The sequence below is a fragment of the Crocuta crocuta genome, unplaced genomic scaffold, assembly GCF_008692635.1.
Source record: "Crocuta crocuta isolate KB4526 unplaced genomic scaffold, BGI_CrCroc_1.0 scaffold14, whole genome shotgun sequence".
Classification (NCBI taxonomy): domain Eukaryota; kingdom Metazoa; phylum Chordata; class Mammalia; order Carnivora; family Hyaenidae; genus Crocuta; species Crocuta crocuta.
In genome coordinates, this window is record NW_027530209.1 from 1,256,294 (window position 1) to 1,272,575 (window position 16,282).

At 35.3% G+C, this 16,282-nt stretch overlaps 1 protein-coding gene across 1 annotated transcript in view; it reads right to left on the reverse strand.

Moving 5' to 3' along the window:
- Nucleotides 1–16,282, reverse strand: part of MIOS (meiosis regulator for oocyte development) — a 50,375-nt gene that overhangs the window by 7,207 nt on the left and 26,886 nt on the right. The window contains exons 4-8 of the mRNA XM_077765350.1: nucleotides 12,851–13,105; nucleotides 10,096–10,265; nucleotides 7,022–7,087; nucleotides 6,541–6,699; nucleotides 1,542–1,694 (exon numbers count right to left, since the gene is read on the reverse strand). Coding sequence (XP_077621476.1) covers nucleotides 1,542–1,694; nucleotides 6,541–6,699; nucleotides 7,022–7,087; nucleotides 10,096–10,265; nucleotides 12,851–13,105 — 803 coding nt within the window. The remainder of the gene's footprint in view (nucleotides 1–1,541; nucleotides 1,695–6,540; nucleotides 6,700–7,021; nucleotides 7,088–10,095; nucleotides 10,266–12,850; nucleotides 13,106–16,282) is intronic.

A 16,282-nucleotide genomic window follows, 5' to 3' on the forward strand; every position in this document is an offset into this window, starting at 1 on the left:
TTAAATAATTGTTAACCTTTATTTTACATTATAAAGTCATTTGGTATCTGCTAAGTTTGACCAGCCCTCATTTAAGATTTCCACTTAGCGGTTATGTTATTTGAGTCCTTCTCTGTTACCTCTGTTTAGTTTTATTTTTCTTATTACCACCGGTATCTGTAGAAAAACTTGTAAATATTAGATAACAACATTTTGGAAATAACAAAGACTTTTTTTTTTAATGTTTTATTTATTTCTAGGAGAGAGAGAGACAGCGTGAGCAGGGGAGGGTCAGAGAGAGAGGGAGTCACAGACTCTGAAACAGGCTCCGAGCTCTGAGCCGGCAGTCAGCACAGAGCCCGACGTGGGGCTCGAACCCACGAACCGCGAGATCATGACCTGAGCGAAAGTCGGACGCTTAACCGACTAAGCCACCCGGGCGCCCCAACAAAGACTTTTGAATTCACAATGGAACATTATAAAATAACCCATTTTAATTTCTGATCCAAAGTTCAATGATTTAATCTCCTAAACAAAATTTTCTCGTAAAGAAAGCACTCTATTCCTGAGACAAAAGGGGTTAAGGATCCTATAATGTCAAATAATTAGAATTTTAGAATAATAGCAACAGAAACTGTTCATTTTGCTTTTACGTTAAATTCCTCAGCTCTTAAACACTTATATAGATTAGTAACAAATATTACCATGTAATACTATTGTACAAAAATTTCGGTTGTTTTAATATAATCACTAATTTCTCAACTTTCTAAAATAAGAAAATAGCACCATCCAGTGTTCACATTGAGGATATACCTGATATTTAATGTCTGAATTTAGATACAGTGATCTCATGTCATGTACTTTATGTGATAACTGAGCTACGGATTTTTAATCTAACATTAAAAGAAAAGTGTCCATGTTTAATTAGACATATAGATATATGTATATACTGTTAGAGAAAAAAGAAAATTCTGCCTTATTATACATAAATCATGCAGAAAAATTTAATACATAAATGGAATTGACAAGATAGTGTAATAGTTTAGGGGCGCCTGGGTGGCTCAGTTGGTTAAGCATCTGGCTCTTGATTTCAGATCAGGTTGTGATCTCACGGTGTGTGGTCACTGCACTGACAGGACAGAGTCTGCTTGAGATTCTCTCTCTCAAAATAAACAAACAAACATTTAAATAAATATATATATAGCATAAGAGATTCTGAAAGGGCTTGGAATATATCTGAAAACCTGAGCCCTAGGATTTAGGTTTGCCTAAGATCCTCTAGGCCTGTGGTAGTTTGCTCAGATGAAAGCTCAAACCACTGAGATGACTGCCAGGAAGTGACCGGACCGAAAACACTGGATGGTCAAGGACAGAGTGCAGTCGGGGACAGACAGACATCAACAGGAACTTAATATAAGCAAAAGAATGAGCTAATGATAATAATTTATTAAACTGAACTCTAAATTTACCCAATATAACATGCTGTAAACACTTCTACTTGGAGCTGGATTATTAAGTACATGTTACAATTTGATTCTCTCCAAAATAATGTACTTACTTACCTGAGCTAAAGGCTTAGAACTGGGATCCAACTTACTCCTGTGAATATCAAACTCAGCTCGTTTGTGCCAAAATCTCCAGGCATCTAATAAATTTCTATAATTCTCAATCCAGTACTGGACTCTTTCATCTTTAAGAACATCTAAAGGAGAACCCTAAAAAGAAAACATGCATTAATACAGTTGTTTAAAAATTTCCTGGCTAAGTCAAAGGATTCCAGGTAACATGTCAGTATGAGTCACACAAAAGAAATAGGGTACCTTTTTGCCAAAAGCTGATTCCTAAAGAGGATACAGATAAAATAACTGACAGAAGCTTCTTTAATTTACTTTAAGCTGGCCTCTACTAATGACATAAATATGTACTACATATATTATCATTATACCTGGCCAGGAAAGTGTAATTTTGTACCTCTTACTTACATTTAAGGACCGAGGAGTCAACAATTCACCTTCCTACTTGAATACAGTACAAAGTGATATGAATATTTTATCCCCCAAATTAAAACTTATACCTTCACAAAATCTGTTTACTATCTAATCTGAAAGCATACCAAAATAGCTCCATTTGGGGTGCCTGGGTGGCTCAATCGGTTGGGCGACCGACTTTGGCTCAGGTCATGATCTCGCAGTCCATGAGTTCAAGCCCCAGGTCGGGCTCTGTGCTCACAGCTCAGAGCCTGGAGGCTTCTTCAAACTGTGTGTTTCCTTCTCTCTATCTCTCTACCCCTACCTACTCAGCTCATGCTCTGTCTCTGTCTCTCTCAAAAATAAATAAGTCATTAAAAAAAATTTCAAAATAACTCCATTACATATAAAATAATACTGAGTCCTGTCCTTTGTATCTGGCGGTGTACTGTGAATGGAGATGCTTTTTTTGTATATCTATTTATCTGAAAGTTAAACCTATTTCTCTCTTGCCCTCAATTAAAACACATTTGTTACCTTAAAATTTAACAAACAAAACAAAACAAAAATGTTCTTCATTCCTTTGCCCCTAGGCCACAGTGAAAAGCAACACTTTCTTTACCTTAAATTTACTTTAGGTTTCTTCTCATTACAAACTTCAATTTCTTGCCAGTAAGACTCTTCCTAAAGCTGTATTCTCCCTGGCAGCTGTGACATTTCACATTTCACCTGTGCTATGCTTTTAGCCCTGTCCAGGATATTTTCCTTAAGTTCACATGAACTTAAAGTAGAGAAAGTATCAGCCTCCAATGATGCTACAGGCATCAATATGAAGCCCAGTTTTAGGGAACCAGTTAGAAAAGTAAAATGTTAGAACTTAGCATCTTTCTTATGGAAAAAGGGAAGAAACCTGCTAACAGTTAATAGACAATCTATCTTTTGACATTCTATCAAAACAGAAGAAGCTTATCTTTCACCTATTAATTAGGTATTAATTTCAATTACCAGAGTAAAATTCAGCAAAATGAGTATGTGAAAAACTCTTGGCTGACAATTTCATTTGTTAAAAAAAGTAAACATCTCCTCTAGTCCTAATAATGATCAACTGGCCAGAACTAAGAACTAAAATAAAAATATAATCCCTAGTTTAAAACGAAAATTCACAGAAAAAAATAAACCTTCATATCCCACACTTTCCCCTTACACAGCAGTACGAATAAACTAAGAAAGAATTTGGTTAATTCATATTTGATAAGTCCTCTCTAGATCTGCCCCCAAATAAACCTAAATTTAAGCTCCAAGAAAATCTGCAATGTAAACAGTTCAGAGATTATGAGTGGGAAGGCTTGAGAAATAACCGGGCTTTCCACAGATCCAAAGTAAGAAAATCTAAGACCAAAGTAAGCAGCTAATACCTGAACTTCCAAAAGCAGTAACCAACATTCTTCAAGAAAAGGTAAAAGAACCCAGATCTCTATAATGCACTACACACAACATCCAGTATTCAAATGAAAAACCACCAGAAATACACGGTAAATACAGTTTAAAGTCAAGGAAAAAGGCGGTCAATGAAAACTGTATCTAAAATAGCCCACGTTACGAGAGTTACCAGGAAAAATCCTAAATGCAACTATTAGATATATGTTCAAAGACTTAAAGGAAAAGTAGGGTTTTTGCTTTTTTGTGTCTTTTGTTCTTTTATTTAATGTTTATTTATTTATTTTGAGAGAGACAGGAAGAGAGCGCACTTGTACACGTGAATGGAGGAAGGGGAGAGAGAGAATCTCAGGAAGGCTCCACACTCTGCACAGAACCCAGCACTGCGAGATCATAACTTGAACCAAAATCAAGAGTCAGTCGCCTGGGGTGCCTGGGTGGCTTAGTCGGTTAAGCGTCTGACTTTCACTTAGGTCATGATCTCGCGGTTCGTGGGTTCGAGCCCCGCGTCGGGCTCTGTGCTGACTGCCGACTCAGAGCCTGGAGCCTGTTTCAATCTGTGACTCCCTCTCTCTCTGACCCTCCCCTGCTCACGCTGTCTCTCTCTCTCTCCTAGAAATAAATAAAACATTTAAAAAAATATATTAAAAAAAAAAAAGAGTCAGTTGCTTAACTGACTGAGCCATCCAGATGCCCCAGGAAAAGTATTTTAATCAGTGTAAAGATAGGGATCTGAGGGGCGCCTGGGTGGCTTAGTCGGTTAAGCGTCCGACTTTCGCTTAGGTCATGATCTCGCGGTTCGTGGGTTCGAGCCCCGCGTCGGGCTCTGTGCTGACTGCCAGCTCAGAGCCTGGAGCCTGTTTCAGTCTGTGACTCCCTTTCTCTCTGACCCTCCCCTGCTCACGCTGTCTCTCTCTCTCTCTTAGAAATAAATAAAATATTAAAAAAAAAAAAAAGATAGGGATCTAAGTAAAAAATGTAAAATATATAAAAATCAAGATTCTAGAATTAAACTATACAAGAGCTGAAATTAAGAATCCCCTGAAAATCTTCTCATCAGGTGACATAAGAGTCAATGAACAAATGATAGCATTTAAACAACCTGAAGAACTTTGCAATTTAAGAGAAACACTAACTTGCAGATCCAAGAAGCTCAGTGAGCAACAAGCAGGACAAAAAGAACTACAACTAAACATCAAGCGTAAACTGCTAAAAATCAAAAGCAGCCCAAGGAAAAATTATACAGGGGAGACAATAATAATAGCTGATTTCTCTTCGTAAACAATGGAGACCAGAAGACTATGAAACCACACCTTTCGAGTGCTGAAAGAAAGAGTGAAATAGACATTTCCAGTTAAGATTAAGCTGAGAGAATCTGTCACCCATTAAACTATACTGCAAGTAATGCCAGAGAGAAAGACCAAAGAGAAATAATACAATGTGAAACTTGTATCTATTGGAGGAAATAAACAGTCCCAGGAATGGTAAATAAATAAGTAAATAAATAAATAAGTAAATAAGTCCATGTTTTCATTCTTCACATAATTTACATAAAAGACAAGTGACTGTTCAAAGCAAATACTATAACACTATTAGCTGGAGTTTATAAGGTATATAGAAGTAAAATAATAGGACAAAGGAGGGAGATGTGTAAATGGAATTACACTGTTGTAACATCTGAAAAGTGTGAAGTATGGAGCCAAAGTGGAAATGTTAGGTGTGCGGTAAAAAAGTATGAATCATGATATGTCAGGCGTGAAGTGTGAAGTATGAGGGGGTAAAATGTAGACTGATGAGGTAGGGATACATTATTGTTAGAGCGAAAGGAACTACTTCAAAAAAAATTAAAAAGATAATGAAAGGGTTAATAGTTAAAAAGCCAATGGGTGAAGTGAAACAATGAAATGTTCAATTAGCCCAAAAGAAGGGAGGAAAGGGACAGAAGAACAAAAGGAAGAAGGAAAAATCAGAGAACAAACAGCATGATGGTAGGCTTAACCTTGATCATATAAACAGGGAAACATCAGAATGGATTTTTTTATGTTTTTATTTATTTTTGGGAGAGGGAGACAGCATGAGAGGGGGAGGAACAGAGAAAGAGAGGGAGAGACAGAATCTGAAGCAGGCTCCAGCCTCTGAGGTGTCAGCACAGAGCCCGACATGGGGTTCAAACTCACAAAACTGTGAGATCATGACCTGAGCTGAAGTCAGATGCTTAACAAACTGAGCCACTCAGGTGCCCCCAGAATGGATTTTTTTAAAAAGCAAGATCCAATTATACACTGTCTGTATATTAAATACATTTTTAAATCTTGTTAAGAAGTTATCAACTCATTTGTACTTGATAGCCATATTCCTCCACTGTGATTTAACAGATGTAATCTCATTTCAGTCAGAAAAAAACTATGCATTATGTCACAGAATAAACACCCTTTCTTCCATGGACAGCGGCCTGATATGCTGGTAAGTATATTATAGTGTGGTTTGTGGACCAGTATCTAGATTTGTTCCTGAGAAGGTAGGGTGGGGGAGGGGCATTTTACTAGGTTTACACCATATACAGCATGCTATCATATTGTATGAAGGGATGCGGACAGGAAAGAGCACACCATGAGAGGGGAAGAAGAGTTGGAGGGCTATGGGAAATCTCTGGGAAATACTCTAAATTTTCACAGTATTTCTATCAAAAGTAAAGCAGAAGGAAACCTTTGCCAGAAATCTGTTTTTACCTGCTGGACAGTGAAAACAGAGTAAATTGATGAACTGGTTACCCCAAATCATGCCCACTGATTACAAAAAGCGAAAATGAGTGTTAAGAGAGTTGTGATATAACTTGCCTTCTGCACTTCAAGTGAGACTGTAGTTCAGATCAGGGAAAGACAACTCCTTTTGTAAAAGGTATAATTTTGTCAACTGGACAAACTAGAGAGAAGTTTCTCTGCTCCATTTGAACTTTATATAAATTCAACACTGAAACTGTCCAAAATGAAAGTAATAACTCAGTAAGATAAGGTAGAAGTCCTCTACAGACCAAGAGATTGGGTTAAAGTTAAATGCCCTCTCAAGATCCTAAGCACACAAAAGGCATAACCACTCAATAAGGGAGGAGGGTGGTTAAGCACTATTTTTCTTTAAGCTGCTGCCACACTGCACTAACCTGTAACATGCAGTAACTTGCTGTTTGGACATCTCCAGTTCTATCGACATAACTCTCCATTAAGTCCACTCCATCTTTAGTAAGGCCTGTAAGCAGTATTCCTTCCAAATTTCCAGCCTCTTTCATTTCGTTGGTCAACTTTTCAATATACCTATTTAACTGGAAAATTCAAAGTGATTTTTCTGTAGTATGTTTCACTATATACTTTGTACTTTCAAAACTTGTACTTTTAGAATAGTGCTACATCTATAGGCCAAAAGCAAAAATAAACTAAAATATTAAGTCAGCATTCTTACACAAGCAATTTTGGTTATGATACACAGGTTTACAATATCTTGATCTAATAAAGAAATTACTTTACTTTTTTAGAATAATTTATATATAAATGTCACATATACATATTTGTACAAAAAGATTAATTCCCTAATCCAATAAGAGTAAATATGAATAACTTCAAATACAGAATTATATCAGTTTTTACCTGACTATCACTAAGGAATTTACAAGCAAATGCCACTCTGTCACGTACAGCAACTTTGTTTTCATACTGAAAAGGAGAGAAAAAGCAAGGAGTTACTTGTAGGTGCTGTTTTATATTTTTGCAGACTACATTACATATCTAATATATTATTTTATTTTCAAATGTATTAGTAAGTTATTATGTATATAACTGAATGAGCCAACCACGTGCCCCTAAGATGTCTTTCTCAATGTAGCCCTCAGGAAATTCCATGCTAAGGTTACTATTTTTGCAAAGTGAAAATTTACATCTAAAATACTGACCAATTCAGTTTAAAAAAATTCCAGTTCAGTTTTCAGTTTTATATAACTCTAACATACAGTTTATCAAATTTAAGATGCATTGTAACCCTTCCATTATAAAAGTTAATTTGGGGGAAACTGAGGAAATCTTTTCTGGGATGCTAAGTTAATCAACAATCTGTGATTGTTGAAATCTGTGAATTACCAGTGAATATACCAATACTGAATTTAAAAAGACTATCAATACATGTGTCTAAACACAAAGTGGTAATTTTTAAACATACCCTTATAAATAAATAGACACACTTCTTTGGTCATGGTAAAACCCTGCTATGTAGGTGGCTGTGGCAAAATTTTCAGGGGTATTGTGATATACTTGTATACTTGTCAATATTATAAAATAATATTTTGAATTTCTATAAATGTAGAAATGTAATTAATTTTGTGATAAATACAAAACAGTGTAAAGTGGAAAAAAGATCCTATTTCCACTGAAGTCATCCTATGAAATATAGTCTTCCTTCTTTAAACATAAGATCATTTCAACTGATACCTACTGTAGAATTTACTGCCAATTATAAAATACAGTACTGTCCTTAAGAGGGAACATGTTTCATACAAACTAGATTTAACTCTTTAGATTCAGTGCATGTGTTACAATTTTGATTGGAAAAGAATTATAAATGTTATCTGCCCCATTTTACAGCTCAGAAAACTAAAATCCAAAAAACTGACTAACTGAAGTAACCATGCTGGAGCAAGGACTATCTTCTGATTTCCAAATTCAGTACTTTTCATTAGATTACTGCAACTTAACAATTTTTAACAAAGGACACACTAATTATTAACACATAAAGTATAATTAGGTACACTCTCAAAAGAGTTTGGAAATATGAACTTTCTACTTAAAGTAAGATACACCTTATCTAATAACCCATATTTAGATATAAAGAAATAAGGGTATTTATAATAGATCACTTAATTTAAACTACAGAAATTCAGTATTTAAACAATACTTCTCTATCAATTTAAAATTTGAACAATCTGGGACACCTGAGTGGCTCAGTCCTTAAGCTTCTGACTTCAGCTCAGGTCATGATCTTATAGTTCATGAGTATGAGCCCCGTGTCAGGCTCTATGCTGACAGCTCAGAGCCTAGAACCTGTTTCAGATTCTGTCTCCCTGTCTCTCTGCCCTCCCTACTCATGTTCTATCACTCTCAAAAATAAATAAACATAAAATTTCAATAATCCACTTCTTTTTCTTATCTTTACCATACTTTACTACTTCCTGAAAATAATTGCTTTATTTCTTCAAAATGCAATATTTAAAGTCTTCTGTTTAGTAAAAAAGAGTAATAAGTAAAAACAAATAAAAAAATTCTTGTATATTAATTTGAAGTGGCTAGAGAAGTTCAATAGTTCCTTTATTAGAAGTTAATGGACGGGGTGGGGCACCTGGGTGGCTCAGTTGGTTAAGTGTCCGGCTTCGGCTCAGGTCATAATCTCATGGTTAGGTTCGTGAGTTCAAGCCCCACATCGGGCTCTGTGCTGACAGCCTGGAGCCTAAAGCCTGCTTCAGATTCTGTCTCCCTCTCTGCCCCTCCCCTGCTCACATTCTGTTTCTCTCTCTCAAAAATAAACATTTAAAAAATTTTAAAAGAAAAGAAGTTAATGGACAAAATTCATAAACTAATGAACTGCCAAAAATGGACATTAACATTTATTAATATTTTCATTAAGATACCTCAATAAAACACATGGTGGTTTGTTTTTTTTTTTTAATTCTTAGAGACTGACACTTAAATCAATCATCCAAGCATTGTGTCTTTTATATGAAGTGTTATAATGGCAAACACAGAAATAAGTTCCATGTTAGAAAGCTCTTTTTAGTGGTAGAAAGAAGTCCAACAATGCACAAAAAGCTATACTACTAATGTGAAGCTTAAAACAGTATAAATGAAACTGATAAGCACATCTCATTTCACTCTTTCTGTCTTTGTGTAAAGAACCTATTTGGTGATTTTATATACATATATATATATATGTGAGTAAAGCAGGAGAAAAAATGAAAGACCAAATAATGAACAACTGAAACAGTTCATATAAGTAATGTGATTATAGATCTTCCAAACTGTATATATATGTCTGAGAATGCAAATACTAACTCAGATAAGATACATGGTCATTCTAATCGTAATTGATCATGTGCTTGTTTACTTAACTAAAAACAAAAACACACACTTCTAAAAACATTGCATTTTGGGTGCCTGGGTGGCTCAGTCAGTTAAGTATCTAACTCTTGACTTCAGCTCAGGTCATGATCTCATGGTTCATAAGCTTGAGCCCCATGTCGGGGCTCAGTGCTGACAGTGCAAAGCCTGCTTGAGATTCTCTCTCTCCCTCTCTCTCTCTCTCTTGCCCTTCACCCCTGTTCTCACTCATTCTCTCTCAAAATAAATAAACTTAAAAAAATGCATTTCAATATAAAATTTATGTTTATATAGTTGTAGAATTCTAGAGCTGTTCTTAAGCTAAAGAATAAAATCCTATGCCCTCTACATCTGTAAATTATATTGTTAAAACTATTTAAAAAATCAAGTTTGTAATCAGCTACCTAACTGTAGAATGATATTCAAGAGCTGCTCAAAAATATTTAAGAATACTTTATTTTAAATACAAAATACTTTAAAATGTAACAACTTTTTATGCAACAGACATTTGAAAATTTTACCAAGGCTAGATAAAAAACTTTTATTTTAAAAGGAGTCTCGTCAAACAGAAATTAGCTTACCAATACTCCATCATAAGATCCTGTTTCACTTGTCAGAAATGCAAACATGACACACAGATAGGGGTTATTTAGTTGTAGTCGTAGAGTGCTGCACATTTCTCTCCAAAGGGAGTTTTTCTCATCTGTGTAACCTGATAAAGCCATTGCTACCACATTGAGATTCAGATCGCCTGCATATTAAAAACAGTCAGCTAATCAAAGTGATCAAAAGCTTAATATCTCCTCTTCCAATTCTTAAACTATAAACCAATAAAGACTGGAAGGCAACATTTACCTACAGAAAAATAAGCCCACTAGAATTAAGGGTTTTGACCCAGACTGGAAAATTTGGCAAGGACCACAAGCAAAAATTTCCATTCTTATAAAACTTTTGCCCATATTTCTAACCCTATGCAGGACCAGCACATCATTAAAATTTCAAGTTCTCATTCCAGGGAGGTTTCTATTCTGTGTTTTTGTTCAGGGTCTAAATGAAGAGAAGTAATACCGTACTACCAGAATCACCGCCAGCCTTATCAAGTTCGTTAATGTTGAGATGTTTCAAAGCATTAATAGTAAATATTATTGTACCTCAGGACTATTAATTTTCAAAATCAGTTTGTTTTCCTATCCCTAGATATAGAATGCGCCATACTTAAGGATGTGTTCTGAAAGCCAGTATTTCAGGGGCACCTGGGTGGCTCAGTCGGTTAGGCGTCCGACTTCGGCTCAGGTCATGATCTCACAGTTCATGGGTCATGATCTCACAGTTCATGGGTTCAAGCTCCGCATCAGGATCTGTGCTGACTGCCAGCTCGGAGCCTGGAGCCTGTTTTGGATTCTGTATCTCCCTCTCTCTCTGACCCTCCCCTGCTCATGCTGTCTATCTCTCTCTCTCTCTCAGAAATAAATAAAACATTAACATAATTTTTTTTGAAAGCCAGTATTTCAGCATTCTTATTACAGTATTATACTTTTAATTTTTCTAGGACAAAATTAACTATCAGAATTAACAAAGTAATATTGTATTTAGACACATGTGCCACAAAGCATTTGTTATCAATAGTCTTCTAAACTGTAGTTCCTAACAGTTCATCCAGGCACAGTAAGCTGCTAACCTGGTAGTCAGCCCTATGACTGCTTACCCTTCTAATGAAAGTTCAGCTTCAAAAGAGAAAACTAAATTCATCTTTATTTTCTACATTATAGCAGTTTTCTTATTCTGTTCCTTGAAACTAATTATTTTCTTTCTTTTCCAAAAAAACCCCAGAATTTTCCATTTTTTTTTTTTTTTTAATGTTTATTTTTGAGACAGAGCACAAGCAGGCGAGGGGAGAGAGAGAGAGGGAGACACAGAATTGGAAGCAGGCTCCAGGCTCTGAGCTGTCAGCATAGAGCTAGATGCGGGGCTCAAACTCACAAGCCGTGAGACCATGACCTGAGCTGAAGTCGGAAACTTAATCAACTGAGCCACTCAGGCGCCTCCCATTTTATGTTCTTAAATAGCGTTGCTCTTCATTTCTATAAATACTTTCCCCAAGTTATTTTGTGCTTGCTTCCTCTGCCTACTTTATTAAATTAGATTTAAGGTCTTTTAAGATTAAAACCACCACCACCACAACAAAGGAATATTTTCCTGAATCCTGCTTAAAACAATTTATTTCCAAGTGGAAAGGAATATCTGACTCAAAAAATCTTCTCCTTAGTCCTTAACTAAGTTATAATCACTGGAAAGATACTTTCCCCAATTGATAGTATGGGTGTTTGAATCTAACACCAAATTTTCCAGGTACACATGACAGGGAAGTATCATGTTCTCAGGTTATTGCAAAATTATAATTATAAATGGTTTTAAATATCAATTCTTTTTTTCATCTTCACATTATCTTCTATTGCACTCACAAATGGGGAAGACTTATTACACTGGAGCAAAAATGAAGGAAGAGGCCAATCTGGGCAAACATTAGCTTTTCAAACTTTTTTAATGGCAAGTAAATTACAGTACAGCTATTTGCATGTTTTTCTCTATGGCACAATAGACCTGTAATGTTTTCAAAATGGACCAATAAGTAAGAATTACACATTCTGAATATTCAGAAGTAATTTGCTAGGTTTATTAAAAATCAACAGATATGTGTATCTTATTTATTTTCAAGTGAAATATTCCTGAAAAGAAAAAAACTGAATTTCTGGATCGAAATTTACTTGCAAAATGTCAGAGGAAAAACATTTACCATATTTCATAGTTTCTTCCTTTTAAAGAAATATTACATAGAAACTATGGTTAAATCACCAGACTCCAGTAAAGGCATTTTTTTCAGATCAAAGTATGGTTTTTATAAGAAGCTATATTAGTCTAACTAAAAGTGTCATTTGGTTTTCTTAAAGTCAACCAATAACCATCCAAAAAATGAAGTATAAAATACACTCAAATGTTAGCCATAAAGAATGCCTGCAAACGGAAGTAGTCCAATGTCCAATACATCTTTAAAAATGTATGTGAACTATCTTTAAAAGAAAAAAATTAAAAAGGAGGCATTTGAGCATTCACTGTAATGTTATTAAAATGGTACTTAAGACACATTTTGTTTTTTACAGACACAAACCAAGGCATAAACAAAAGAGATGGGATATTTACTTTCATAGATACAGTTCTGTGCTCATTTCTCTTTCAAAAAAATTTATCTAAAAACATTGATTATATATTTCAAAGTTCTCAGCATCTTTACTTTAAAGGATTCTATGAACTGCAATTATCTTATATATAACCTAATACCTTTCTCTGAAGATGCCCCTTCATTCAGGATTTGGATTGCTCGTCGAATATCCAAGTTGAACAATGCCACTGCAGCAGCTCTCTCCCATTCCCCTTCTTGCACAAGGGAGTTCAAAAATGGCCCTACATCTACATCCGTTCCTTTCTTTATCCATCCACAAAGCTGTAAAGCTAAAATTCTCTCTTCATTTAAATTCTGAAGATCAGTTTGCTTATCCAAACCGCTCCAATTATGTCTGCTGCTTTCCACCATTCCTAAAAAGAGAAGTATTTTTGTATTAGTTGCTTTATTACTATATCTTGAAATATATTTATAAAGTAAGTCCGGGGGTGCCTGGGTGGCTCATGCAGCTAGGCATCTGACTTCAGTTCAGGTCATAATCTCATGGATTATGAGTTTGAGCCCTGCATCAGGCTCTGTGCTGACAGCTTAGAGCCTGGAGCCTGCTTCAGATTCTGTGTCTCCTTCTCTCTCTGCCCCTTCCCTGATCACACTCTATCTCTCTCAAAAATAAATAAACATTAAGAAAGAAAGGAAGGGAGGAAGGGAGGGAGGGAGGGAGGGAAGGAGGGAGGGAGAGAGAGAGAGAGAGAGAGAGAGAGAGAAAGAAAGAGAGAAAGAGAAAGAAAGAAAAGAAAGAAAGAAAGAAAGAAAGAATTAAGGAAAGAAAGAAAAAGAAAGTCAGTCTATTTTACACAGAAATATTTGAATATCACACTCTGGATATCTGACTTCTTTTTTAAATTTATTTTTTAAACTTATTTTGAGAGAAAGAGAGCACGAACACAGAAAGGGTCAGAAAGAGAGGGAGAGAGAGAATCCCAAGCAGGCTCCAGTGCTGTCAGTGCAGAGCCTGACCCAGGGTTTGAACTCATGAACTGTGAGATCATGACCTGAGCCAAAATCAAGAGTTGGAACACTTAACAACTGAGCCACCCAGGCACCCCTGGATATTTGACTTCTTAACCACAAATTCATGACAGCATAAATATAAAATGCCAGAAACAAAACATATGTTACATGTTGTTAACTACAATAGTTCCGTGAGATACCGAAAGAACTATTGGAAGAACAATTAATGCTTGATGGGCTGAGCTGCTGCTTCAGAGAAGCTTCCCTGATCACCTCATCTAAGAGTGCAACCTAAGAAAACACTGTTTCCTCAATTTCCTCTAGAACTAATGTAAGCTCCCATATTTTATTAGTTTTCGGTCTTATCTCTTCTCCTATTAGACTATATGCTCCAAAAAGGCAGGTGTCTTATTTCTATTTGAAAGATTATCTCCCAGTGCTTAGAATACAATAGACAGACTCTCCCTCTCTGACCTTCTATCTCTCTTTGTATGTATATATACATATCATATGAAAAAATGAGATCATAAATACCAAAGTACTCTGAAAGTTTAAAGTAAATACTAAAGCTAAAATACAATGGGAATGATTTGAAAGTTTTTTCCCTTTCACTAAATCAGAAGACTTTTATATTCTTATTCTCTTTTCATAAGGAATCGAATTCTTCCAGCATTAGATTGTAATCAAGGCATATGATCCCAAAGGTACTAAATAAAGATAAAACAAATAAAGATAAAACTTGACTTAATTGCAGTTCAAATTCTTAAAGGTTCTAGAAAGTTGTACCATCAAAACTGTCATTATAGAATTATGTTATTTTAACAAAAAGTATTTTCAGAATAAACTCAATTATGAATTAGGCAGCAAGAATGTTTAACATTACAAACATCTTTTATTATAACTTATAGTAATTCTACATTTATATACTTACATATAATACAGTAATTATACCTTTGTAAATAACTAGATCAATAGGTTTTAAGAAATAATTCACTTTGTGGTAGGCAGAATTGTAAATTGGGATCCATGATTCTGCCCCCTAGAACCACACCCTTGTATAATCCCCTGCCTCCCCTTGAGTACAGGTGAAATCTGTGACTTGCTTCTAAATAACACAAGATAATATAAGTAAAAGCATTTTGCAGATGTAGTTAAAGGTTGTTACTCAGTTGATTCTGAGTTAACAAAAGGGAAATTATCATGTGTGGGCCTGACTTAACCACATTAACACCTTTAAAAGAGTTGGGAGAAAATGAGGGAGGTTCTCCAGCTTCACTGGAGGTAAGAGCTGCTTTGCTGTGAGAAGGCTATGTGGCAAGGAAGAGTGGGTAGCCTCTAGGAGCTGAGGGCAGCCCCTGGCTACGGCCAGCAAGGATACTTCTGTCCTACAACCTCAAGGAAACAATTCTGTCAATAACCATGTGAGTTCGGAAGAATACCCCAACCTCCAGAGAGGACCAAAGCCTGGCTAACATCTTCATTTTAGCCTTGTGAGAGCAAGAGCAGAGGACCCAGTGAAGCCATGCCAAGACTCTAGACCATGGAAATGATGGTATTTGCATAACAGAAAAACTAATATACTGACCAAAGTTGACTTTAATTATACTCTTCTGAGCAAGGAATTAAAGAAATGAACACAAGCAAAATTGGGAAAATATTAAAAACTGAATCAACTGTCATTTGCAAATCTAATACATACATATATAAGTAATACAAAGCATTATTTCTTAAAGTCCATTTAGTCTAAATACACGGGTAGAGTAAAATTAGTACATAGTGAAAGTCTAAATACATGGGTAAAGAGTAAAATTAGTATAATAGCAAAAGTCTAAACTCTCCAAACCTAATTCACACTTTTAAATAACTTCTTTCATTATATGAAGTTAGGCTGTGGCAAAAGCCCACAATATTATTCATGTTTGGACATATTTTAAGTTATATATCATTACTTTATGAAAAAGTTTCAAGATGAAACTTGAAACTGTAAACTTCTGGAAATTAAAAAAAAATCAGTTAAATAATTACACTTGAAATTATTTATTTTTAACCTTACTGCTGAAAACTGTTGCAATTTAAATCAAGGGGTCAGGAGGAAACTTCTGAAAAGTTTTCTTCCCTTAAGAGAACCACTTGCCCATTGAAAAGAGGAAACATGCTGCTCTATTTGCAACCATGAGGAAAGTTAGTCAAGACAAAAATCACTTTTAGCTTATAAAAGTGAAATTTTAAGAACTATTAGAAAATTCCGAATAATGATAAAGTTAAAACATATGTTGAAAATTAAATACAACAGGGGCACCTGGGTGGCTCAGTCAATGAGGCATCTGACTCTTGGTTTTGGCTTGGGTCACGATCTCTCAGTTCATGAGTTTGAGCTCCACTTAGGGCTCTGCATTGATTGTGTAGAGCCTGCTTGGGATTTCTCTCTCTCTCTCTCTCTCTCTCTCCCCAATGATAAATAAATACTTTAAAAAATTTAAAAATTAAACACAACACTACCTTTCTGAGTAACATTTAAATTTAGATAAAAGGTAGCTATTAAATTTCAAGTAGAATAAGCTGTAGATGTACCATTCAGT